The sequence below is a fragment of the Xyrauchen texanus genome, chromosome 6 (genome assembly GCF_025860055.1).
Source record: "Xyrauchen texanus isolate HMW12.3.18 chromosome 6, RBS_HiC_50CHRs, whole genome shotgun sequence".
Lineage (NCBI taxonomy): Eukaryota > Metazoa > Chordata > Actinopteri > Cypriniformes > Catostomidae > Xyrauchen > Xyrauchen texanus.
In genome coordinates this window covers 34,437,281-34,464,335 of record NC_068281.1, presented here as the reverse complement: position 1 = coordinate 34,464,335, position 27,055 = coordinate 34,437,281, and the positions used below count along the sequence as shown (strand labels likewise).

General features: G+C 39.2%; 1 protein-coding gene across 1 annotated transcript in view; it reads right to left on the bottom strand.

Annotated features, from left to right (window-relative positions):
* Positions 1-27,055, bottom strand: part of LOC127644616 (MAGUK p55 subfamily member 7-like) — an 81,205-nt gene extending 54,150 nt beyond the window's left edge. The window contains exons 1-13 of the mRNA XM_052127880.1: positions 26,964-27,055; positions 25,931-26,023; positions 25,756-25,838; positions 24,780-24,848; positions 20,244-20,362; positions 11,316-11,393; positions 10,103-10,183; positions 6,786-6,926; positions 4,099-4,180; positions 1,498-1,583; positions 1,162-1,236; positions 849-1,045; positions 487-534 (exon numbers count right to left, since the gene is read on the bottom strand). Of these exons, the coding sequence (XP_051983840.1) occupies positions 487-534; positions 849-1,045; positions 1,162-1,236; positions 1,498-1,583; positions 4,099-4,180; positions 6,786-6,926; positions 10,103-10,183; positions 11,316-11,393; positions 20,244-20,362; positions 24,780-24,804 (932 nt within the window). The 5' untranslated portion in view covers positions 24,805-24,848; positions 25,756-25,838; positions 25,931-26,023; positions 26,964-27,055. The remainder of the gene's footprint in view (positions 1-486; positions 535-848; positions 1,046-1,161; positions 1,237-1,497; positions 1,584-4,098; positions 4,181-6,785; positions 6,927-10,102; positions 10,184-11,315; positions 11,394-20,243; positions 20,363-24,779; positions 24,849-25,755; positions 25,839-25,930; positions 26,024-26,963) is intronic.

Here is a 27,055-nt window from a genome sequence, read left to right as displayed (position 1 = left end):
AAACTTCTGACTTCAACTGTAAATAAACCAAACAACATATTGACTTCTAAAGCCATTTTGTATTGTCTGCCACAATGTAATGTCTTTAAAATATTATATTTATTACATAATAAGTCCTTTTACAAATGTTCTGATTATTATAGACTGAAGTATCTTTACGGGGGCCCTTTTCAGGAAATGTTGTTATATGCAATTAATTTGATTAATAAAAGCATGTGGATGAAAATACCTTTATAGAGGTGCAAAAAAAGGTGTGATTATCATAACAGCTGTTGAAAAGACCAGCGCTGCTGGTAACCAGCACACGTTATGTTTTGGATGCTGTTACCATGTATAGGATGCTGGTGTCTCCACCATTCGTAACCAGTAAGTCTTCCTTGGTCAACTAGCTTCAGCAGAAAATTCATGCTGATCTTTTCAGCAGGGTTTTGTTTGAATACTGCTATGTCTACTGATCAGATATTACCAAGCTTACCGATGAATGACACTCTGTTTGGGTGAAACAGAGCTTTAGGTCTCTGTAAAGCCACTCGCCTGCAGATAAAACATAGGAACCACATTTAAACCATTAACATAGTCATAACATAGTCAGCCCCGTGAAATTCCCCTTCAATACAACAAGTTGCACACATTTCTCAATATCACAAAGTTGTCTATTCAGAGTCATATCAAGTACTATGGTAAACCCTTCTGGAATGGTTTTGGGCAGACACACAAATAGCACAAGCACAGCATTTTTTTGCTGTTTACAGACTTCAGTAGAAAACTGTCCTGGCAAAAATCCCATTGTTGTCAATCTAGACTTGAAGTGAATCTTAGAAAGAATCTGATTGCAAGAGTTTTCTTACCTTTCCTGAAGCTGTCTAGAGGGAATTAGTCCAGCCCTGAGGTTGGCGTCACCATGCCGTCTGGCCTGCCACCAGGTGTCATCTTCTTGGCTTACGATCTGTAACACATCTCCTCTTCTGAACTCCAACCCAGCGTCTTTGCATGGAATAGCAGGATCTGCTTTGGGATCGTAGTTAAAAAGTGCCCTAACAAAGGTCTGAAACAATCCACACACTCATATGGATGTCACCAAATTTGGTTTTGATTATGTGGAGTGTAAAATGCATAACAAAAAACTGTGCTCTATGTATGCTGTGATTTGGATAAATGAACCTTGGCATCTTTGTTCTCCAGCTCTTCTTTGGTGCCTGGGATTATTTTGAAGGTCACTGCTCCTTCTGACTGGGCCTGGAGGATGTGATTATGAGATACAGGTCCAAAGCAAGCTCACAAGCTACAGATTGAATCTCACATTTAATAACACACATGCACTGAGACAGAATGCAGAACTGTTGTCCTTAAGAAAACCCTCAAAAACAAACACATCACATTAAATTGATGCATAGATACACACGTGCATGCATGCACACATGCACGCACGCACGTACACACACACACACACAAAAAGTTCAAATACAGTTACACCAACACACACAAAGAGAGGCATACTAGTATGGGAACAATTTCCTCTGGGTTCTTGTCCTCCATTGGAACTCCATTGACTTCCTTGAGCTCATCACCCTTATGAATAAGACCTGTAGCATAAACCAGTGACAGAATTAGATGGAAAGCAACAACATCGCAGAATAAATTGTACTTACACAACTTAATGTATTTTTTCCCTCTGGTTTTTACAAATATATCTGGAAATGAAGTAAGCTATAAGCATGATATGAAGTGTATACATGGCTGTTTATTAAACTTCAGGCACTAGGGTTGATTTTTAATTAAACAAACAGAATCAAAACTTTGTTTTGTAATATGAATATAACACTGACTTGGAAACAACTGAATTGATTATTATTTTTTATTTTCTTTACAATGCCTTAAACATTTATTCTTGGTACTTTTCAAATGCTTTTTACGTATAGATTTTACTGTATAACCCCTGTCCAAGGACCAAACTTTCAATATTAAACAATATTAAAACCCATTATAAAAATGTCTATACATGTCTAAACTATGATAATTTAAACTAATGCTAAATAAACAAACATTTCCATATTTATTGTGGTAAAATGATTTCTATATTTTTTTTCTAAAACGTGTTTACCAAGTAGAAAAAAAGTGTCAGTGGAGAGTATGCTTGAGATGAAACATGAGAAAAGTGATATTTGGTCGCACTTTATTCAGCGTTCATGTTACTGTGTATTTAAATGGGTAATTACTGAGTAATAATGGTAACACTTTACAATAAAGTTCCATTTGTTAACATTAGTTAAAAACATTATTTAACATGAATTAAGCATTTATCAATCTTAATGTTAATTCCAACATACAGTATACTAATACAGTTTTAAAATGAAAATTTGTATTAGATAACATTTGTACATGCACTATGAACTAACATGAACTAACAATGAACAATTCTATTTTTATTAACTAACATTAACAAAGATTACTAAATATATGTAATAAATATATATAGTTTATTGTTAGTTCATGATACCTAATGCGTTCACTAATGTTAACGAATGGAACCTTATTGTAAAGTGTTATATTAAAAATAATGAACTACATATATTTAGTGTAATTATTTATAGAGCTGCATGTACTTACATATTACTATTGTAAATGATAATAGTAACATGAAATATGAGTAACTTGTAAATTAGTAACACTGTAAATTAAAGTGTTACCATAAAGTGTGAAATTATTATTCAATTTAGTATATTTAAGATAAGGAAAATGTTAACTACATGTATTATATATTATAGTATGAAATTTTGGTGGGAATTTTCATGACATTAAAAACAAAAAAAACAAAAAAATCAACTGTGATGCATGCATATGCTCTATTAGACTATATATGCACTATCATTAGTAAACACATTTAGGGTGTAAACAAAAGTGTACTTACTAGAAGTTCACAGGGCTAAAAAAACAATTAAAAAAATTGAAAAGCCTGAACCTAAAGAAACACTTTATCACATTATCATTTAGCCAGTGCTATTTTTATTTATTTGTTCATCCATTCAAGAGACTTCAAGACTAAGTGCAGGGATTAACAGACCAATCTGAGTTGAAGACTTCACTCTCATAAATAAACGTTCTCTGATAGTTCTTTGCGACACATTAGGCTCATCACTTCAGATACCCTCTTCTTATTTTTTATAGTTAAGTGTTTTTGAATTGGCTCTGTGATTCCTTGGAGATTGAAACACTTGATGTTACATTATATTTTGATCTTACATTACAGGTTCTTTACATCAGTGTTTCTGATTTGTTTGTGTGTGTGCGTTCATTTCATTTCATTTCATTTATTTATTTATAAAGCACAAATAAACACAACAGAAGTTGACCACTGTGCTGTACAAATGAAGAAGTATAAAACAAACCACACACAATACAGTAACAGACAATAAAACACTAGGGTAGGGTTTAGCGAAACCAAAGTTATGAATGAAATGCAAGAGTTAAAAGATAAGCCTGTAGCTTAGATTTAAAATTATGTACAGACGTTGCAGACTTCACAGATAAAGGAAGACTGTTCCATATCCTAGGACCGGCCACTGAAAACGCACGATCACCTTGCAACTTCAATCTCGATCTGGGATATGACAGTATAATGCTGTCTGAGGATCGCAAGCCTCTTGTTGACTTTTTTACATTTACAAGATCTGACAGATAGGATGGTGCCAGACCAGTCAAAGCCTTAAAAACTAGCAGCAAAATTTTAAATTCAACTCTATAACACAATGGCAACCAATTTAAAGACAATAATATCGGAGTAATGTGTTCTCGTCTACGAACCCCAGTTAAAAACCTGGCTGCGGCATTTTGGACCATCTGAAGCCGTGACATGGAGGATTGGGGTGTGTTGTGTTATTATTCTTTTTTTGTGTGTATTATTATTATTATTATTACTTAAAGTACCAGTATGGTTTTCAGAAGAGCTATAAAATAAAAAGTTATTTGGGGGGACTTTTGGGCTCTTTGGCATCAGGCTGTATAATGCTTTTTGCAATCTAATTGGAATGGTTATTTTTAAGAGGGTTGATCAATGACACAATGGTTATATAGTTGTATTACATTGAAAATGTTTCTCACCACTTAGATCAGCAGCTCCTCCTCTCATGATCCGAGCCACCACTAGTCCTCCAGTGGACTCATCTCTCTTTATGGTGGCTCCCTGAAACAGAGAAATGTTTATCAAGGGTCAGTAAGCTGTCATTCAGAAATACAAATCTTAAGGTTGCGACATTTAAAACTTAAGTTCAAATATCTGGAGGGATCAATAACAAGCAAACAATCAGTTTGCCTTTTAAATGAACATGTGACTGTGAAGACAATTCCAAGTACATCTGGATAAAAATATCTTTAGAGATGTGCAAAAACAGGTGTGAGTATCATAACAGGAATCTTTAACAAGTTATGCAGAGTGGGCTGCGTATTAAATGTTGCATGAGATCATGACGAAAAACGCCAAACCTGATGAGGAAACTATTCTTGAAGTCACAGATTTAGACAAGAGAGCTTTTTTTTAATCACACAGCTTGTTGACATTATATGTCAAACATCTGATACATTTCTTTTGGTGTCTGAAGGAAAAAATCAGCAGCCGGTGTAATTAATCTTTCAGGTTCATCTGATCCAAACACACATAAGGTTTGACATAGATGGATTAGATACATGTCTGTGTTTTGCCTCAATTCAATACCCATTAGCATGATCTCATATCACATAACTTCTCACTTAGAGAAAAGAATCATTGGTGTTTTATTCATGTAACAAAACATGTGCATCGACTCTGAGGACGGCCATTGCCAATACACCCTCTGTGACCACCGTACTACAGCTAAATAGTGTTTAGGTTAAACCCTCCAAAATAAATTAACAACTTGCTGAGGTCCTGAAATAAACTGTAGTCCAAACTTTGGTGGAGCAAACACTTCAGTCCTTACAGGGCCTCTCAGATGACTGGTTTCATGAGGCCTCTTAAAGCTCCAACAAGCTTATGGAAAGCAGACAATGAGGTACATGATGGTAAAGCTAACCAGGCTACATGGGGCATTGATAGAGGAGTTAGGAGGCCCTGCATAGTTACTTGACCACGGAAGAGGCCAAAATGGCCTGTTGTTCTTAATTACAGGGCTCAGCCCCCCTATCAGAGGCACAAAATGGTCTGTGAAGAACTTTCTAGTGATTTCACATGAGGGGAGCTGCTTTTTAAATAAAGAATGGAGAAACCATGAACCAATGTTTATAGCTCCCTACCCATGGTGTGGAGAAAATAAATGGGTTCTGGTCCTTGCTTCTCTGAAATGGCCTGTTCAGAGACAGGCCAATCAGATTTAAGGTTCATGTAGCCCCATTTTAACACTATTCTTCATCTATAAAAAGTTAGCCCCCATGTGAGAGTCTGATAGAGTTCAAATGCACACACAGGTCATACTGCCACTACAGAAGGCGCTTTAACATGCAATCGTGAAGGGTCATTGAGCACAGATCAACCCTGATGATGGTAAATACAGCCATATTTATTGGTATCTCATTAGATAGATAGATAGATAGATAGATAGATATTGTTTAAAAGGTTTGAATTTACAGACATACTCTGGCACACATTTTTGGGACATGCTTAATGCATAGATAGATCAAAAACAGATCTACATTTTTTAATGTATGACACAAGCATATCCACACACAAGACAAACAGAACGCAACCCAGACATGAGACTGATATTTTCTGTTTTCACTTTCCTTCTATTTGTTGGTTGAATGACTTCTAAACTGATGACTGGTTTGTGACTTAAGACATGAACAGTACACATCAGTCTCTGTAAAATAACATGAGGCCCTTTACTAATTCATCATAGACTGTCCAATCACAATCATGGCAGACAACAGATGGAAAAAAAAGAACATTCAGTCCAGTGTGCGGATGGCTCGAAATGGACTCTTTGTCACGGATGTAACAAAAATGATGATACACTTTCCGTTCATTCTCTGGCATTCATAAGGCTCCTTTCAAATGGCTGCCTCATTCGGCACTACTCACCAGATGTTATAGACGAAAGGACTCATAATGGGGGAAAAAGGCATTTTACAAGATATGCATTATGATTGGGAAGGCTGCCACAATGTGTGTCAGAACAGGATGGATAACCCACAGTAAAAAGTTGAACCTTGATTGAGAGGGTTCGTTCTTATGTCATGCATTTCATTTGGTCAGTGCTGTACTGTGTTTCCTATTTGTATTCAAAAGCATCACATCTAAGTAACACAAATGTTAGTGCAGATGGTTTTGTTCAGTGATGGAAAATATGATTCTGGAGGTACAGCTAAGGAACAGACTGATCCAGGTTCCACTTTGATACTTTACTATTATAATCCAAATCTTGACTCTAAGTGCGTGTCATAATATTTTTTTGGTGATTCTAATCAAAAACAATTTAGTGAAGTTGTCAAGATCAATTTTAGTGCCATGACCCTAATATAACCATGAAGAATAACTCACAGTATCATTTTTGGAACGTTAACCAGTAAATTACATCGAACTTAGTCAAACAATAGTTTTAAGATATCACATTGTGTGTTCTGAATTATCCCTATGTAGAGGTATTTCACACTATATCACAGTTCAAGGCAGACACATGCATTAATTGCAGATTTTCTAATTTTGATACCCCTGTTAACACAAACCATTTTCACAGCACTGTATACAGGTATGGGCTGCATTCGTATAATTTTTATTTTGTTTTATTTAATTTTTTATTTTAACCAGATGGACCCACCAGAGGATCTTGTTTTTTAACCAGGCATATGATCTGTACTGAGTCTTCCATGTCCTCTTTGTAATCAGGTAATGGCGGCAGAATAGGCAGCCGGGGGTCATAGTCTTTTTGGGCCACCGTGTCATGCACTGAGAGAAGACCCTAGGAGAAAAATTAAGAAAAATGTTTGAGATAATTTAGTAAGGCATGCTGTTATCAGAATTTTTAAGAATAATTTATTCTTTATATATACAATGCAGTCCAGAGGTCAACATTGAAAATCAGGGATTTTTGTACTAATTCATGTAGATCTAGAAAGGAATAGAAATGCATGTAATATATATTATAGATTCTACCCTGCTTGTAGGTCACTAATCAAATGCAAGCAAATTTGTGCTATAGTCCATTTGAACTCCTTTGTACAAAACGTCAGATTTCCTTGTTGTCACTGAAGAACACAACAAGCTCTTTGGACCATTCTTAAATCATGCGACTGTCTACACATTTAAACAACATTATGTCAAGACATTGAAGATGCTAAATTGCAAACAGATTTTGATATATTGAATTGTGTTGCAATGGCGAGGCATTAAATTAATGGCAAAAAAGGGAGACAAGAAGTGTTTCATATCTTCTGTGTTCTATATAAAATTTAGATAAATGTTTAGTCTTTGGGGCTAATCACATGGATTTGACCATTTTGTGTCACGGTCATAGAGCCACCACCTGGCAGCAGGAAATGTGGCTCTTACAACAGACTTTAAAACAGTCCTCTTATATTACATCAAATTGCTTCAAAATTGTTTAAAAAAATGTCAAATGCCAAATGCACGTGTCCACCTTGCATTGTTTTCTGAAGCCATCAGGTGGAAATGGACCAGATGTGCTTGGGCCCATCATCGCCATCATTTATTTTGAAAGAAAACAGAGAAAAAAATGCAAAAATAAAAGAAATTGAGACCTATTGCACATAATTGCACCTATTGCCACATAAAGGCTAAATGACTTCTGGGCTCATACTAAACTGTACTTAGACCAACTTAAAGCAATTTTAAGGATATATAAAAAATATATATCAATATAATCTAGATCTACATATTTTTTCAATAAATAACAATATTAAATGATAGCAAAAATTATAAAACCAATAAAATTAAAAATTAACAATTAAAAATGAATAACACCGGCAGCCAAAAGTTTGGAATAATGTACAGATTTTGCTCTTATGGAACTAAATTGGTACTTTTAGTCACCAAATAAAAAATTTACAATTTTTTTTTTAAACTACTTCAAAGAGTTCACATAAAAAAAAAATACTCCACGTGCAGCAATGACAGCTTTGCACATCCTTGGCATTCTAGCTATCAGTTTGTCCAGAAACTCAGGTGACATTTCACCCCACACTTCCTGTAGCACTTGACCTTTCACCCCACACTTCCTGTAGCACTTGCCATAGATGTGGGCTTTTCTTCTCATGCACCTTACAATCTAGCTGATCCCACAAAAGCTATTATCTGCTGTCCAATGTCTGTGTTTCTTTGCCCACTTTAACCTTTTGTTTTTCTGTTTCAAAAGTGTCTTTTTCTTTGCAATTCTTCCAAATAAGGCCTGCACCCCTGAATCTTCTCTTTACTGTTGTACATGAAACTGGTGTTAAGCAAGTAGAATTCAATGAAGCTGTCAGCTGAGGACATGTGAGGCTTCTATTTCTCAAACTAGAGACTCTGATGTACTTATCCTCTTGTGTATTTGTACACCTTTCTTCCTATATTTGGGTGTTTTTGATGTGTGTGCAAATTTTGCACTTGCCATAGATGTGGGCTTTTCTTCTCATGCACCTTACAATCTAGCTGATCCCACAAAAGCTCATGGTTGACCATTTTTAATGGTCATGTAAGATGGCATCTGTAGCACCCCCTTTTCACCTACAGTCACCAAACTTGGTGCATATATTTTTCTTATCAAGCCGGACAACTTTCATACTCACAATCATTAGCTCCGCCCAACAGGAAGTCTGTCATTTGGATTTCTTGAAAATCTTAGGCTCTGAACTTTTAAATACTCCTCCTAGGTGTTTCATGTGACTGGCACCAAATTTGTGCAACATCATGCCATAACATTGTAGATGCTTACTAGCGAACAGATTTTGTATATTTTGAATAGTGTCTTCATGGCAAAGTAATACATTTATGGCAAAAAATGGGAAAAAGGAAGTGCCTTATATCTTCTATGTGCATTGCGTGATTTTGATGTAATTCAGCTGTATTTCTGGTAATGGGGCTAATTACATGGATGTGACTATTTTGGGTCACACTCATAGCACCACCGCCTGGCAGAAGGAGGTGTGGCTCTTTCAAAAGACTTTAAAATAGTAATCTTATATTTACCCAAATTGCTTCAAAATTGTTTGAATAATGTTAAATGCCAAATGTATATGTCCAGCGTAGTTCTGCAGCCTATCATAGACCTGTGAGCAGAGAAGAAGTGGCGTTAGACTGCAGACCAACAACCCCTTCATCTAGAAAATGTGACCAATAAGTTTGTTTTTGAATTTTAGAATTTTGAATTACTAATGGAGACTTGGACGCATCATTTGTTTTGAACCAGATTCTGGTCATGTAATAAAGTAGTTCATACACAAATGCGTTTTTAAGACCGTACTTGTTTTTAAATTTTTTTTTAAATGTACATGTTCATTGAACTGTTGTATATAAGCAATATCACACTCGCAATCGTGCTATATGGCCCTACATCAGCACTGCTGTAATTACCTGCGGCACTCGGCCTGTGGCCGAATCACAGCAGTACTGATGTAGGGCCATATAGCACTCTTGTGAGTGTGATATTGCTTAAAAATATATATATATATATATATGGGGCAGTGGTGGCTCACCGGTTAAGGCCCTTGACCCCATCTGCTCCAGGGGCACCGTATCATGGTTGAGCCTGTGCTCTGAACCCAGCTAAGCTGGGATATGCAAAAATAAAAAAAATAAATAATATTAATTGTATATGTGCAAAATGTATAATGTGTGACAAAAATAAAGGCTTCTTCTTCATATTGTCTTATTGTGTATTTCTATATATACCTTATTTTCTATTCACTTTTTTTTTATTCTACTTTTTATTATTATTATTATTATTATTATTATTATTATTATTATCTATGTCTTGTTGTTGTTTGTGCACTGGAAGCTTCTGTCACCAAGACAAATTCCTTGTATGTGTATGCATACTTGGCAATAAAGCTCATTCTGATGATGAATCTCATGATTCTGATTTTGAATCAAAGATTTTCAATGTGGACTTCTGAACTACACTGTATGTTCTCTTCTCACCTGTAAATGAGGTTTGGACAGGAGGTATAAAAGCTCTGTCGTCTCTGAGAAGGCAACTACGGCATGCAGCTCCTCTGCCAACTGCAAGGCAAATATGATGAAAGGCGAAAGAAATTCATCATTCTCCACTTAATAATCACTATACAGCATGTTATGACAGTATAATATAATTTAAAAATAATTAATATGCCATCTTGGCAAGAATTAGTCTCTTTTAACCACTGACCATCTTATTTAGCTTAGTTTATGCTCCAGGTATCAAGAACCAATTTGGTGCCAGTATGATTTGGCAATCCTTGAGAGTCTGGTTCAATTTATCCAAGCCTACTTGACAATACTATTCGAGTGTTTACTTAGCAGGTCAAAAAGCCACTGTACCAGGAGCCCTGGAAAAATTGCTGTTTCTGTTGTGGCTCAGCCAAACAGAGACCAGCTAGACTGGATGTGGTTACAAGTGACACTGGACCTGACATTAAACATACATTAAATCTCCAAAACTGAAATTTTACACTGAGCTGCGATGTAAGGAAAATGCTTTTAATGGCTTAATGCTCCAAAATATCCCCCTCGTTTTCAGGCAGAGGATGGAAAGTGATATCACTTTAAACCTACTCTTTGCCTTAATGAAATATGGCATAGTCACAGGCTGGAGATAACCTGCTGTTTTGAGAGTCTCTGCAGAACTGAGCTGATACCAGCACAAAGAAAGGGCTTATTATTTTCGCAAGATGTGCAAGGAAGAGGATTTATTAAATCTTTTATAATAAAAGTTTTAATAATATTAAAGGGAGATAACTGTAATAAGAATGGACAGAGGCTTAAAGAGAAAGCTCACACAAGAAAAAAAAACTTTCTTCCGGGGAACACAAAAAGAGATGTTAGGCAGAATGTTTCGTCTCAGTCAGCTTTCACTTTCATTGTATGGAGAAAAATAAAGATACAATTATAGTTAATGGTGACTGAGACTGTCAATGCCTAATATTCTGTGTAACGTCTCCTTATGTGTCATAGGGATGTCATACGGGTTTAAAACAACATGAGTAAATGATGGCAGAATTGTCTTTAACTACAATCTAACTGATAACATTAACATCAGAGATTATCCTGTATGACTAAAAGTTCTTGCAACTGAATCCTTTTTCAGCCCAACTGGATTGTCTGATCACTCAGGTCTGGAGACAAACTCCACAAAATGCCCCAAAGGAGCACTTACATCCTGAGCCAGGCCCTGCACTCTATCCAGCAGTGGAGCAGGACATAGAGCCCTGTACTTCTGCAGCCTATCATAGACCTGTGAGCAGAGGAGAAGTGGAGTTAGACTGCAGACCAACAACCCCTTCATCTAGTAGCAAAATGTGACAAATAAGTTTATTGAATGCAATAAAAATTAGACGTCTTTTAAAAAAATTGTTTTGTAGAGTTTGTATGTTCATCAAAATGAAATTCTGTACATGTTGGTTTCATACTTTAAAAAAAGCAAGCATTTATACATTATTTACACAAATATTGATTGACTTTTAAAATGTCAAGTGGTATAACCACCCAGTAAAAATCATTAAAATGATTTTACTTGCACCTTGAATACACGAGAGGGTACACGCCTTCATAATTAATTTGCAAAAATATTTTCAAACATTTGTATTTGTTTAACTTGTGTTGTTTTATGAATGTTTATTTTTTGAAATACTAAATGATAAGGTGTTGGAGTGCCATTAAAGTACCAATTTCCCTTCGAAACAGCAAAATGTGTACAATATTCCAAACTTTTGGCCACCATTTTATGTATATATATATATATATATATATATATATATATATATATATATATATATATATATATATATATATATACTGGATAAAACAATTAGGAGACACTGCAAAATTATGAGTTTCTCTGGATAAACTATTTATACAGTAGGTATGTGTTTGAATAAAATGAACATTTTTGTTTTACTCTTTAAAGTACTGACTGATAGCTGTTAGCTGCTAGCTCATTGTGCTGCATAAAGCAGTGGTTGCGTGGTGATTTTACACAAGTGTAACAGTTAAATTGGCCTGGTTGTTTTAGAAGCAAGCTTTCCAGTAGCAGGTCAACTAAATAAAGTGAAGCGTTCAAGCAGAGTATAGAGTTAACGTAACAAAACGTGCCATCCTCCATCGTGGATTCCAACAACGTCGTGGCCGAGTTCAGGGCACTCTCCCTCCCATTGTTCGCTGGTCTATTGCCATAGATAGCGTCCATTTGATTGAAACACTTCCACTTTTTTTCTATTTGAACCACTCCGTCTGTTGTGGTCCTTGATTTTTTCTTACTTTTCCCTACACTGTTGGTAGGTCCGGTGGTAGCTGTGTACGGCCAACAGCTGAGATTCTTCCTGAAAGTCTTTCTCATTTTGCGTTGTTTCGTTCATCGCTAACGAGAGGAACATCTGCACCTTGTTTATTGACCGACGGTGTGGTTTTGCCCAAAGCCATTTATTTTTACAATCTGAAAGTCGTGTGAACAGATGATACTGCTATCGCTGTAGCAAACTTTAAAACTAGCGGATCCCGTGTCGCAAATCCAGTGACGCTGGTATTGACGATTCTCTATGTTCAATCAGTGATCTGCAAGGTTTTGACGTCACATTTAGTATTGCTCGGCCCGCTTGGAAACTCGACCGAGGTGGTACTAAAAAAGTACCAAGTACCATCCACAGTTGAAAACCCCCAAAAAGCGAGCAGATTTGTGTCGAGTTGAGCTGTACCGTGCAGTGGAAATGCCCCACTTGATTTGCCTGGCTGTGTGGCATGGAGCATTATCCTGCTGGAAAAGAAAATCCTCAGATTTGGGGAACATTGTCAGAGCAGAAGGAAGCAAGTTTTCTTCCAGGATAACCTTGTGCGTGGCACGATTCATGCATCCTTCACAAAGATGAATCTGCCTGATTTCAGCCTTGCTGAAGCAATGACTTGGTCGTCATATGGTTAATGGTTAGACCTGGAGAGGCCTTCAAGCCACAGTGTCTCGAAACCACTGTGAAATTTTGTGGAGGATTGGTGATGATCTGGGGTGCTTCAGCAGTGCTGGAATCTGGCAGATTCATCTTAGAAAACTTGCTTCCTTCTGCTCTGACAATGTTCCCCAACTCTGAGGAGTGGCATAAAGTTACCCAACAGCAATGTGAAAGACTGGTATAGCGCATGCAAGACGCATGAAAGCTTTGATTGAAAATCAGGCTCAGAACTCTTACTAAGTTAAAGCATTAGTATTGTGTTGTTTAAAAATGAATATGTACTTGTTTTCTTGGCATTATTCAAGGTCTGAAAACACGGCATCTTTTTTGTTATTTTGACCAATTGTTATTTTCTGCAAATAAATGCTCTAAATGACAATATTTTTACTTAGTGAGAAATTTTGTCAGTACTTTATAGAATAAAACCAAAATTTTAATTTTACTTAAATAGTAAACACAGAGAAAGTCATAATTTTGCAGTGGTCTCTTATTTTTTCCAGAGCTGAGTAAAAATAAGAGACCACTGCAAAATTATGACTTTCTTTGGATATTCTCTGGGTTGCTTCGCATGATATGAGCGCGAAGCAATCATTTGTGCTCCAAAACTGCTTTTGGGTCCTTGAATAACATATAAAGTGCGAGTAAGGTGGACTTTCTGGTGCTATCCTAGGGTAAGATGTTGCCCCCCTAGGCAGATGGTGCCCTACGCAGACTGTGAAATCTGTTTATAGGGAGAGGCGGTAGGTAGGTAGTTAGATATAGATAGATAGATAGATAGACAGAAAGACAGACAGACGGACAGACGGACGGACAGACGGGCGGACAGATGGACAGACAGACGGACAGACAGTGTACTGTTGTCCTAACGACCGCAGTTCGAATCTGTGTTTTGTCCGACTCTTTGTCCCATCCGAATTCCAGTTTCCACTCATAAAAATTCCTTTAATACTACGTAAAAAAGTAGATAATAATGAACATAAATGTTGATTTTATCACAGTGATTTGGCCATAGTGATAAATGTCGAGGAGTGCAAAGAAGGGTTTGATCCGGGGCGGGGTCTGTCGATCTCACACGTTCCCACGGCCCGGCATCGCTTGTGTGCAGTTTGCATCACCCTATTACTAATATTGTAGTAACCATGTTTTTTGGTCAGAAACCAGAGTTTTAATGCAATTAACCATTGTGTTAGTATAGTAATATAGTTGTAATATATTAACCATGGATCATTTTTTGGTTACTGTAAATTTACAAAAAATATGAACCATGGTTAATGAATTGAAACCAAGGTTATTTATTTAAGGTAAGGTTAGGGTTATGTTTAGGGGTAGGGATTAATGTAATGTGTCTGTGGGACATAAACACAATAAATGCACTGCAGTGATGTCCATACTGTATGATAGCATTTAAATATAGGTGAAAATAGAATCTGACACTATTTACACCAGGGTGCAATTATTATCTACCATTATTTGTACCAGGTTTCGGGAGCAAAACATATCTGCCACTATTTGCACTGGGGTGTAAATAGCATATACTATTATTTGCATCAGGGTGCAAATGGCATCAGCTGAAAAAATATCAAAGTGACTTGAAACTCAGGAATTGATCACGTTTATCACAGTAGAGATGTATTAAAGTACTTATTTTGTGTGAATTGCATTTTATATGTATTTTTAAACAACACTTCTATGTTTTACCTGACCAATATATCACACAGTGTCACCAGGCCTGAGAATCTGTTGAGCAAATAAGCCACAAGACTGTGCTAAATCATTCAAAGTCATTCAAACTAAACAAAAATATCGAGCTTCAACAAGAAGCCATTGGCCATTGGTCTGTCCATTGGCGGGACTTTATGTACTGTGCAGGCAATGGGAAAGCTATTAAAATATTTGCCAAGAAAGATGTAATCATATTTATGGCCCTCACACAGATTACAGGGCTCATAAAGATGAACATGTTTCATAACAGCTGTATTAAGTAAAAGAACGTTTTTTTTAAACAGTGATATCACACAGTAAAAACCTCCAATTGTAGGGATGTAGGTATGGAGCAGAGACCGGATATACAAAACTGCACATAAAGTTTCTCTACACACTGGCTGTCTCTGTCTTAAAGTGCACATACTCTCCAAATCTCACACCTTATATAGAAGTAAGCCAAACAATAATTTGAATCCATGAAGCTAAATAAATAAATAAAATATTTATTTTCATAACATAAATCACTTGTAATTCTGTCCAATTACTGCTGCAGGGAAATATTAAAAGCCAAGTGATTTGCAAAAACTCATTTATGGACATGTATTCTGAGTCAGATCACATGCTACATTTAAATCAGATTCTTAAATTACATTTCTTATAACATTTCTTCTTGTTGGTAATTGCTTATTTTCCAACAGAAAAAGAGTCCGATATCCTTTACAGTCCATGCCTTGGAAAAAGCTAGAACGTTTTTTTCATGCATACTTAGTATAATCCTTTAGTTGCATGTTATGTTCTGCGCTGAGATTCTGGACTCTAACATTAGCTGGAACATGCTGTGCTGTGAGAAATGGAATATCAATCTGAGATAATTCAGACTCACGCTGAAATGAATTGCTCGTAAATAATTACAAAGCTTGCCTCTAAAAAGACACTTATCAATGTAACAAACACTAAACTTTGATGGGGTCACTCAGGAGTTGGGTGTTTGTATGCTTTAGTGAGTATATGTCTTATGATAGGATGGTTCATTCATAGACCACTGGGGAAACTCTAAATATTGGTACATTTTGAGTATTTAATGTAGGTATTCATAAATCTGACCAGTATTTTCTGTATCACTGACAGTCATTGCTATCAAAATCAATTTTAGAGCAGTTTTGTAGTCTACACCCGATAAAATGGAAAATCTGATTGTGTCTTTGCATTACACAACCAACTTTCAGCAAGAGCACTGAGTACTTCCTAACAGCTACACATGACTCATTGAACCAAGCACCAAGCAGTCCAGCTGAGCTCTGTTTGCGCTTTTATCGCAGTCTCCCCTTCGACCTCTCCTGCCTCCCTCCCTCCTTCTATCCACACCTCCCCCTCTCAGTGTCGCAGACAGCATGTGCTGGATTCATTAAACCCGTCTGCCAGCAAATGATGATTCTGGGTGTGCACTCGCTGCAGTGTTTAGAGAATTCAGCTTACAACAGATTTCATCATGAACAAATACCAGTGCCAATTATTTGAGCATGAGTAAGTGAGTGAGTGATGAAAGAAATGAGTAAGTGAGTGAGAGTGAGTGAATGTAGATATGAATGTCTGGATGAGTGAGAGTGAAAGTGAATGAATAAATTCATCTACTGAGGTAGTGATAGAAAGACAGAGTGAGGGATTAAATATGCAAGGAATAATGAATGATGGATTGTTGAATTATTGAAAAAAAAGGCACACCTGAGGTTGGAATAAGGCCACGACGCACAGCTATCCACTTATACCATGGTTACCACACCTTAAGACATCGTTCAGGGTTTTATGTCAAGACATTTTATGGTTTTCATCCCTAAAACGCTCTTGTGAGTGGAACTACTTTCTTCCGCCACGGATTCAGCATCTTGCTTTGATACAGACCGAGATTTGCACTTACTGGAGTAACAAGGTAGAGTGTGTGTGCGTTTGTGTGCATTTGTGTTAAGAGTAATCAAAAAAGAGAAACTCTTTCTTCATTGACGAGTAGTTCTTTAAGACAACCAACATGACTTAACCCCAGAAAAATTTGTGTGAATACTCTGCTGATTCAGAGGAAAGAACGACAACTGTGGAGGTCAGTCTATTAGAGTCCATAAATAATAAACTATCAATCCTAGACCTGCTTCATCAAGACTGATGAGTACCTGGTGCGGTGTGTAAAAACATCGCCACTGGGGAGACAAAGGCGGTCGGGCGTGGTGCTGGCCACCCACCCCCTCGTGTACCGTTCCGGCCTTCATAGGTGCTCGCTAACAGCACTTGCCCCTACAGTCTGTTAAGGCTAATTGGGGGATCTTTGTCTTTGTCTTTGTGTGCGAGTGAGAGCGAAAGAGAGGGGAGCATGAGAGTGAGACTGATTCCCACAGATATTTCAGATAATATAGAAACGTCTCCAGGTACATATGTAAACTCGGTTCCCTGAGATGAAGGGAACGAGACATTGCCTGCTGTGGGGAAATAATTTTTCCTACGACCGAGTTGAAACCCTTGTACAATAACGTCAATCCTCTGATTGGCTATGGTGTATGAGCCCTGCCCTCTAGGTGCGCTGTCAGCCTACATAAGTGGGCGCTCAACCACCATTTCTTCAGATTTAGATGTCACAGACCTACAGGGTGAAGACTCATAGATATTTATAGATACTTATAGATAAGAGTATAATTAATTTATGAATAGCCCCACGTGGTGAAAACCAGATGGTAAATTAATCTAATCTGGGAATCCATATGAACCATATAAAAATACACAGTACAATTTTTAATTTTCACAACTGTGGTTAGAAAAGTAGATTTTACTTTTATTGAATGTACTTGTAACTTTAAGGGGTGTAATCCAACGACAGCCTACATACGGGTGTCTGTATTAATATATTAGGTAACCTACCCATATAAATGGCTTAGGTTCACCACTGAATGTAGGTCAATAAGCACTCAAGAGAGGACTTGTGAAAAGATGCATGCCACGTCTTGGTTGTAACTCACAAATGTGTTTTGTGAAGACCAGAATGCTGCAAGACATGCCATGCAAGGACAGATCATTTGTCCATGCCCATAAAGATGCCATGCTCTTGACACCAATAGGGCAATTTGCGCCCTGTGATTCGTAGGTGAGGGCGATCGCATCCACAATCCAGTGAGAGAGCTTTGTTTGGAGATGGACATGTCTTTAGTGGATCTTCCATAACAATTAAAGAGCTGATCCGACAGTCTAAACTGGTGGGCATTGTTGTAGTCAAGACCACCTAAACTGAGACCAAGTCAAGACCAAGGCCAGACCAGTGCGAGTCCCACACTGCACGAAACAGTAACAATATATTGTGGAACATGCAAACCATAGGCATTCCTCAAATTTATCTGAAAGTCCCACATTCTCATAAAACACCCACAGAAAACATATGAAGATTCCTCTTCATTCACCTCTTTAATTGCCATATATGTATGTGTGTGTGTGTGTGTGTGTGTGTGTGTGTGTGTGTCAGTATACCATGAGAAATGTCTTGATAAAATAATCAAAAGGCATTGCAGAGGTGAGTTTTATGTGTGAATTGTCCTTTGTTTTCAAGGAGCAAACACGTACAAACAAACACTTTGGAGCTGAAATCTACTTATGGCGAGTTTACACTAAAAAATTGTAATAACCGATTTTCGCTGTAGGAGAAAGTATTTCCTTATAGCAAGCAATGTTAAGTGAAATGAATCAAAAGGGAACTATTGTGTTTACATCTGTGTGTGTGTGTGTGTGTGTGTGTGTGTGTGTGTGTGTGTGTGTGTGTGTGTGTGTGTGTGTGTATGTGTGTATGTGTGTGTGTGTGCATTTGTTTGTGTGTGTATGTAGGTGTGTTAATGTCAGCATGTGTGAGAGTGGGTGAGGTGATTGCGAAAGAGAGAGAGGGGTAGGGCGTGGGAGCTTTTCAAACGAAATTGAAATACATTTAGGATATTATAGACATTGTCATACTTATCCAATGCACTTAGCAAATGTCTTTGTATTAATTGGTTATTTTGCTGTGGTAGCCTGTACTGTTTGAAATAATTGAAATTATTGGCGAAGTGATATGGAACCATTATGCGGTCAAGACTTGAACCTAATTCATAGCCGTGCGTTTACTGGTAAATAATTGCACAACTTAGAATATCTGTCGACCAATCTGAATCAAGCATTTAACAGATACGTGGTATAAGCAAGTGTAGGAATGAGTGAGTGAGTGAGTGAGTGAGTGAGTGAGTGTGAATGAATGAGTGAGTGAACAAACAACAGAGTGGGGAAATACATATGTGAGTGTTAGAGTGAGTTTAATGGGTGACTGAATGCATTAGAGTTATTGAGAAAGTAATTGAGTGAGTAAGTGAGCGAACGAGTGAAGGAGTGAATGATAACTGAGTGAATTAATATGTAAGTGTGAGACTGAATAAAAGAGTAGGTAATTGAGTGTGTGAGTGAATGAATGAGTGTGTGAACTAACAAACAGAGGGAATAAATATTTGAATGCAAGAATGATTGAGTAGGTGACTAAATTAATTTGAGTTAATAATTGATTGAGTGAATGAATTAAAAAGTGATGTACATGATGTACATGAATAAAACCGGCAGCCATATCACCCTGCATCTCTTTCCTGGTTGCCCACTAAAGCTAAGCAGGGTTGAGCCTAGCCAGTACCTGGATGGGAGACCTCCTGGGGAAAACCAAGGTTGCTGCTGGAAGTGGTATTAGGGAGGCCAGCAGGGGGTGCTCACCCTACGGTCTGTGTGGGTCCTAATGCCCCAATATATAGTGACGGGGACACTATACTGTAAAAAAGGCAGATGTTAAACCGAGGTCCTGACTCTCTGTGGTCATTAAAAATCCCAGGACACTTCTCCTAAGGAGTAGGGGTGTAACCCCGGTGTCCTGGCCAAATGCCCCTGGCCTATCTACCATGGCATTGTATTAATCTCCATCCCTGAATTGGCTACATAACGATACTCTCTCCTCTCCACCAATAGCTGGTGTGTGGTGGCTGTTCTGGCGCACTATGGCTGCCGTCGCATCATCCAGGTGGATGCTGCACACTGGTGGTGGTTGAGGAGATTCCCCCTATACTATGTAAAGCACTTTGGAATTAAAAGAGAGAGTAAATGTGTGAGTGAGTGAGTGCACAAATGGCTGAGTCAATAAATATGCGAGTGTTAAAGTAAATGAGAAGGTGACTGAATGAATTAATGAACAAAAATGTTGTGTAATTGAGTGAGTGAACAAATGAGTGAGAGAGTAAGATAATGTGTGAGTGATTAAGTGAGTAAATTAAGCTTAATCTTGTTCTGGTCAAGCAGATGGAACAACTTTAACTGCAGAATTTCACCCAGTTGCTAAGAGCGTTCACTTAAGTGGGCTAACAACACTAACCTACTCATATATATTTCTTGCAGCTAAAATAAAGTCTGACCTTAATAAGAAGATGCAGAGTATTGCCCATGAGCATGTCCTGTAGAAAAGTGATGTCCTCTGTGGTGTCCATGTGAGACTCCAGCCCAAAAAGCAAAGAGGTCAGCAGCCTACACACACCTGAAGATGAGAAGTGAAAGATGAAGAAGAGGAATACAATAAAGTGTATTCACAAAGAAGTTTTTGAGCAAACATACTTCAAACTTCTCTGTCTGCTCGTATGAATGTAACACATAATAAGAAAGTGCTTCACCCCTGTTCAAATACACTTTGGATCGCATCATTTATATGCTAAAAGGACTAAATCTTAAAATATTAAATACTTTGAAAGCGCTAAATATGAAATGAAACAAATGATATTAAAATGCAAAGTTATTTCTTCAGTAATTAAAATAATTTTGAATGTAACTGTATTATAATTACCAATTATTTAAATTGTAACTGTAGTGGATTACAGTTACTTATATGTTGTGTCCATGTAGTGACACTAGGGGTCAATCTTGGGATCCCCAAAACACCTCAGATCTTTGAGTAAAGGCCAAAAAGAATTGGCGAGTGGAATTTGCATGCCACTCCCCTGGACATACGGGTTTAAAAGGAGCTGGAATGCATCAATTCGTTAACTAAGGAGCCGAGACAAGGTCCTGGACATTTCAGCGGGTAGTACAGCGTTGTGGAAAGAGGGACACAATGTCTTGTTCCCTCCATCAGGGAATAGAGATGTTCCCCGTCTGTCACTAACTCGACGTTGTGTCGATGTAGTGACAGTAGGGGTCTCTATAAAAAATGCCACAACAGCTGAACTGTGTTACGTGAACTGCCGATGCAAGTGCAAGCAGGCTACAGCGTGCGTAAAAGCAGATACACTTGGACAGCATATAGTCTCCCCCGAATACACCAAAACATCTTATAGTTCCCCACATCCCGATGTATCAAGCATAGGAGCAGGCCGTGCCATCCGTGGCCTTTTCTCTCTGTTTTCTCTCCACAGAGTATTTAGTTATACGGCTGGGGCCTTTTAACACTCATTATATGTGGCGGGGAAGGTGTTATATTCCTATCCTATTCTTTCAGGGGGAAAAGATCCAGCGGAGACCATATTCTGCCCTGAAGGGGAGGTTAACATGTGGCTAATACATCACATGGGCTCACAGTCGCACATGGTAGAGGCGTGGAGGTAGATCCTGCCGCGAAGGGAAGGAGCTCTACAAACACAGCGACCGGGGCAGAGAGGGCTCTGCCCAAGGGAGAGGCGGGTCAACTGAAAGGGAGACCGTACCGCGGAAGATACATCTCAGGGGGCTACCAAGGTAACCGGCACCTGTGAACCACCTACTTGCCCTGGATCAATGGCAATAGCCTCCGCAGGGTGAGCAATACTGCCAGAAACTCGAGGCAGTTTGATGTACCTGTACAGCCGTGGTCCTGTTCAGGAGCCGTTCCACACGGCACCCCAGCCTAACTTGGAGGCATCTGTCATAACCACGACACACTTGGCACTGGTCTGTCCAAGGGCTGAACAAGGGGTGGCAGTCCGGCATGATAGCCACGCGATGTGTGCAACGGGGCCATACCCACCTCGGGACTCAAGTCTGAAGACAGTGCTGAAGCAGTCCCATATACATCAACCCGAACGGCATGACCACCGCTGAGGATGCCATATGCCCCAGGAGCCTCTGAAAGTGTTTCAGTGGAACCGCCGTACTCTGCCTGAATGACTTCAGATTGTTCAGCACAGACTGCGCTTGCTCGCTCATGAGGCGCGCCAACATTGAGACTGAGTTTAACTCCATGCCTAGAAAAGAGATGCTCTGGACCAGGGAGAGCCTCTTTTCCCAGTTGTCCTGAAGCCCTAAAGGCACAGAGCAACTCTCGAGAATGCGCTAGAATCAGCCAGTTGTCGGGGTAGTTGAGTATGCAGATGCCCACTTACCTTTACAGGGCTAGAGCTGCCTCTGCAATCTTCGTGAAGACGCGAGGGGACAGGAACAGGCCGAAGAAGAGGACCTTGTACTGATATGCCTGGCCATCGAATGTGAACCTTAAGAAGGATCTGTGTCAAGGTAAAACCAAGACGTGAGGGTATGCATCCTTCAGGTCTACCACCATCTCGAGAGTTGCTCTGTGCCTTTAGGGCTTCAGGACAACTGGGAAAAGAGGCTCTCCCTGGTCCAGAGCATCTCTTTTCTAGGCATGGAGTTAAACTCAGTCTCAATGTTGGCGCGAACCAATCTTGATGCCGGACGCACGCCAAAGTGCACCTCTGCATCAGCATCTTGAATGGCAGTCTGTGCAAGGCCTGGTTCAGAACTCGCAGGTCCTGTAAAAGGCTGTAAAACCCTTTCTTCATCTCAGCTGGAGGGACGTCTCCGTGCGCAGGACGGTTCCGTTCTCGCCCTTCACTGAAGTGAAATGGATGCCGCTGAACCAGTGCAAACTGAATCACGTAGCCGAGTCGGACAGTCCTGGCCAGCCAATACGACGGGTAGGAAAGCGCTATCTAAGGGGACAATCACGTTTGACATACCTGGGGGTGGGGCCTCGCTGCGGAAGGGAACAGGAAACGGCATGTCGAGGAGCATCGCTTCATCCCGAGGTGGCTGCGCTGAGGGGAACCTCAATGCACTTACCATGTTCCACGTGCCTGGCGTAGGGCGGGTCAGGGACTGAGGAGAAGGGTCTTTTGGGCCATCGCCGAGACTCGTCACAACCGGCTGGCCGGGGATGTGGTTTATGTGGTGCAGTCGGACACACAAAGTGGGGGGACCATGTTCGCGGGGCCCTGGCTGCAAGTGCTCAGTTGCCATGGTAACGGTGGCCATGGGCACCGGCTGTGTGACCCAAGGCAAGAGGAAACCGCTCTTTTTTGACAATGTGGGTACAACAGCCCGTCCAGGGTCCGTCGAACACAAAACAAAAGTGAACACAAGACTCACCTCCCGGCCCTCCACCAGGGGATGGAGTGGTCTGGTCACCAGCTCCATGGTCCCGGTGGACATCTTCCTCCTTGGGTCGTCCATCTTAGGGGTGCTTAGGAGCCTTCCTGGGGGTCAGATTGCCAGACCGTGAGGCTGGGGGTGTCAGCTTCCTGTGGGGGCACTATGGGGTGGAGCCGCATGGGCTTTTGCTGCTGCAGGGGGATGGCTCGGCAAGCAGAAGGGGTATACACTCTTGTGCCACACTGAGGCAAGATGTGCTGTATCGCCTCTGTCTGTTTCTTCACCGCTTCTAGATACTGGGCAAAGTCCTCGAAGGTGTCACTGAAAAGGCAGACCTGGGAGATGGGCGCATTCACGAAGCGTGCCTTGTTAGCGTCCCTCATCTCGACCAGATTCAGCCATAGGTGATGTTCCTGGACCTAAAGAGTGGACATCGTCTGCCCGAGTGCTCGCACCATGACCTTCGTCGCCGTAGGGCGAGGTCGGTCACCGAGTGCAGTTCCTGCAACACATCGGGGTCAGAACTACCCTCGTGCAGTTTTTTCAGTGCCTTGGCATGATGGACTTGCATGAGGGACATGGCATGCAGGGCGGAGGCGGCCTGTCCAGTGGCGCTGTAGGCTTTGGCAGCCAGGTATGACGTAGTCCTACAGGCCTTGGAAGGGAGTGCTGGTCGACTCTGCCAGGTGGCGACGCTTTGCAGGCACAAGTGCGTTGCATGCACTTTATCCACCTGAGAAATCACGGCATAACACTCAGTCGCCCCACCATCGAGGGTAGTGAGAGTGGACGAGCTGAGGGATCGGGTTCGGACAGTAAAATGTGTCCCCCACGACCTCGTCAGCTCATCTTGCACCTCTGGGAAGAAAGGGACCGGGGGCGTGGCCGTGAATTGCACCCCGACCCCGGGAATCAAGCGTCAAGCCATGAATGCTCAGGGACAGGTGGAGGGTTCCACCCTAGCCTGACATTCGTGGTGGCCCGGGTAAGCATGGTGGTCAGCTCTGCGTCGGCAGAGCACAACCGAAGGCGCTAGCCCAATCGAGTCTTCGGCGTCCGACATCACCACGGCGCTCTCCGATGCAGCGATCGAAATCTCATCCATCTCGCGAGCTTAAAAAAATTTGTAATTTAGCATGATTACTCAATGATAAGGTGTTGGAGTGAAGGCTGCTGGAAATATACAATATACATTTTCTTTCAATCAAGTAGTCCTCCTGCAATCAGACAGATTTTTCTCATTGAAATAATTTCCTCTACTGGCACAAAGTAAAAGTTTGCAACTTTCACCCTCTGTTGAAACTGATGCATAGTCTAGTCCAGCTGTTGTCCACCTGTTCACATCCTCCTCTTAACCAAAGCTGAGCATATCAGTAAAAATTACTTTACATTCACAGATCACAGGTTGAGTTTTTTTTTTTTTTTTTATCACAGGTTGAGTTGGTGTAAGGCCAACCTAGAAGTTAAATGAGGCCTCTAACATGCCATTGAATAACCTCAGCAAACAGTCCTAAGCCTTGAGACATATTATTCACAAGCACAATCACCCTTCTACTATAATTTACCATTCAGAATCACAGCACTATAACATCACTCACCTCCTGATCCAGCTGAGTTAATCATCACTCTATGGTGCTATGACAATAGAAGAAGGATCTTTGATGACTCTGTGAATAAAATACAATTTAGAAGATATGCTTTAATGCCTTGGTAAATCACCCAAAAAACAAAATAAAAAGAATTTTGACAATGTTTGCACAACTGTTACCTTTGATCCATAATGCTGGATGCAATAGATATTATTTGCATTACACAAGTTAAAACATTATTAAAAACATAGATAATTAAAACATTATCTATATATATATATATATATATATATATATATATATATATATATATATATAGACTAAACCCAAATAAAGATTGAAATTATGTAAATGTGTAATTGTAAGTGGTTTCACAAATGAGGATACTTCCATCTAGTGGTAAGTATTTCCCTTTAAACTCCATGATTTTATTGTCACAAATAAAATGTGTTTATCTTGTTAGCAAATATCATGCTATAGTGATCTGCACTTTTAGATTTTTTATAATTAAAAATATTTAATCTTACTTCAAATTAAATATTTGTTGTTGTTATTATTATTATTATTATTATTGCCTCCTTAGAATGAATCGCTTTTGATGTAATCCTCATTTGTTAGTCGCTTTTTCAATAAACTAATGCATTTTTAATACTTTCAAGAAATACATATTAATATGCAGTTAGTTACTATATGTGATAAAAGGATTCCTTGCAGCACATTGTTGCGGTTCACTTGGTATTCGTGTAACAGATTTTTCAAATGACCAAACGAATGGACCCAACATACAGTATATGGCAAAACAACATACATGTTTTGCATATATCTTAGCCTAATATTCCTATAGGTACAAGCAATCTTTACTACAACAGGGTTGAGTCTGACTATGGCTCCTAATCTCCAGACAGTTACAAAATGTTGTTCAAGTCACAATCTGTCTGGGCAAGTATGTAATAAAAAATATATATTGCTCTTATACATAGCTTACCTAGCCTGCACAATTAGGTTCCACTTCCTTTACTCTCAAATAGCCCACTCTCGTTGACTAATAGTCCAGTTGTCTTCTGAATTCTGAATGAAGGAAAATACAGTGATAGTGGCTCACTCACAGTCTAAGCAAAGACTTAAAATGGTATAATTGTCTGCTCATCATCAATACTGACCCAAATGGAATAGACAAGCAGAAGTACTCAATAAAACAGCATCGTGTTCGACCTCGTCAGCTCCTGTATCACACAGACAGCAGCCCTCTGCAACTAACAAGCAAACAAATAAGTAAATAAACTCTCAAAATTTTGTTACTCAATTTGAGTAAATAGCTGACAATTTATTTTTATTTATTTTCATTTTTGAAGACTGACAGATCTTCCAGTGCAGAGAAGGAAAAAAAGAGCTAATTTCATAGTTTTTTCAGTAACAAATTCTGTGTGAGCCCATCTTCTCCCTGACTATCTCATTAAAACAAATACAAAGCTAATTTGTTACCTTAGTATGGTGGCCCAGATTAATTTTAGCAAAGCAAATAAAAGCTAAAAAAAACAACAGAAATAAATGCCAGCACATTTAAGCCGCAAGATAATAGAAAAGCCATAGTTCAGTGAAATTAAACCACAACAAATCTAAGCCAAGGTACAATGAAAAAGTCACAGCAAAATAAAATTAAACCACAACACAATGGAAATAAGCACAACAAAATGGAAATAAGTCACAACAAAATTGAAATAAGCACAACAAAATTAAGCCTTCTTTTTTTCTGTTAATTTTGTTTTGCAGTTTAATAATGTTTTGATGTGGATTTTTCTTCATGTTGTGGCTAAATTTCGTTTTCAGATTTTATTTGCTTAGCTAATTTTATTGTGTTGTTCACCTGGGATACCTACTAATGATATTATAGAACATCATATCATTTTGTGGTAATACATGTAAAATAGATTAAATTAATTGATGTAGGCTAATTTAAGCATATTATAATTGCTTATCTGAAAATGTAAACAAATTATTTGTTCAGAAGTCACCGACTTAAAATGTAGGCCTACATCGCATGCCTGTGACCCTGACCCCCACCCCCACCCCCACTTGTTTATTTTAAAGCTAAATAACTAGTCACGTGAGTAAGTTAATAATTGTATAAAATAATGTGTCAACATAACTGTAGCTGCCAAAACAAAATCTAAATTAGCCCGAGCAAAAAAATACCTCGTGCACGTGCGCGTCCCGCGCCTGGCCGGTGACGAGCCCTAGCAAACTGTCGGGTCTGGCACTAGTAGCTGCGTTGTGCTCGTGCACTT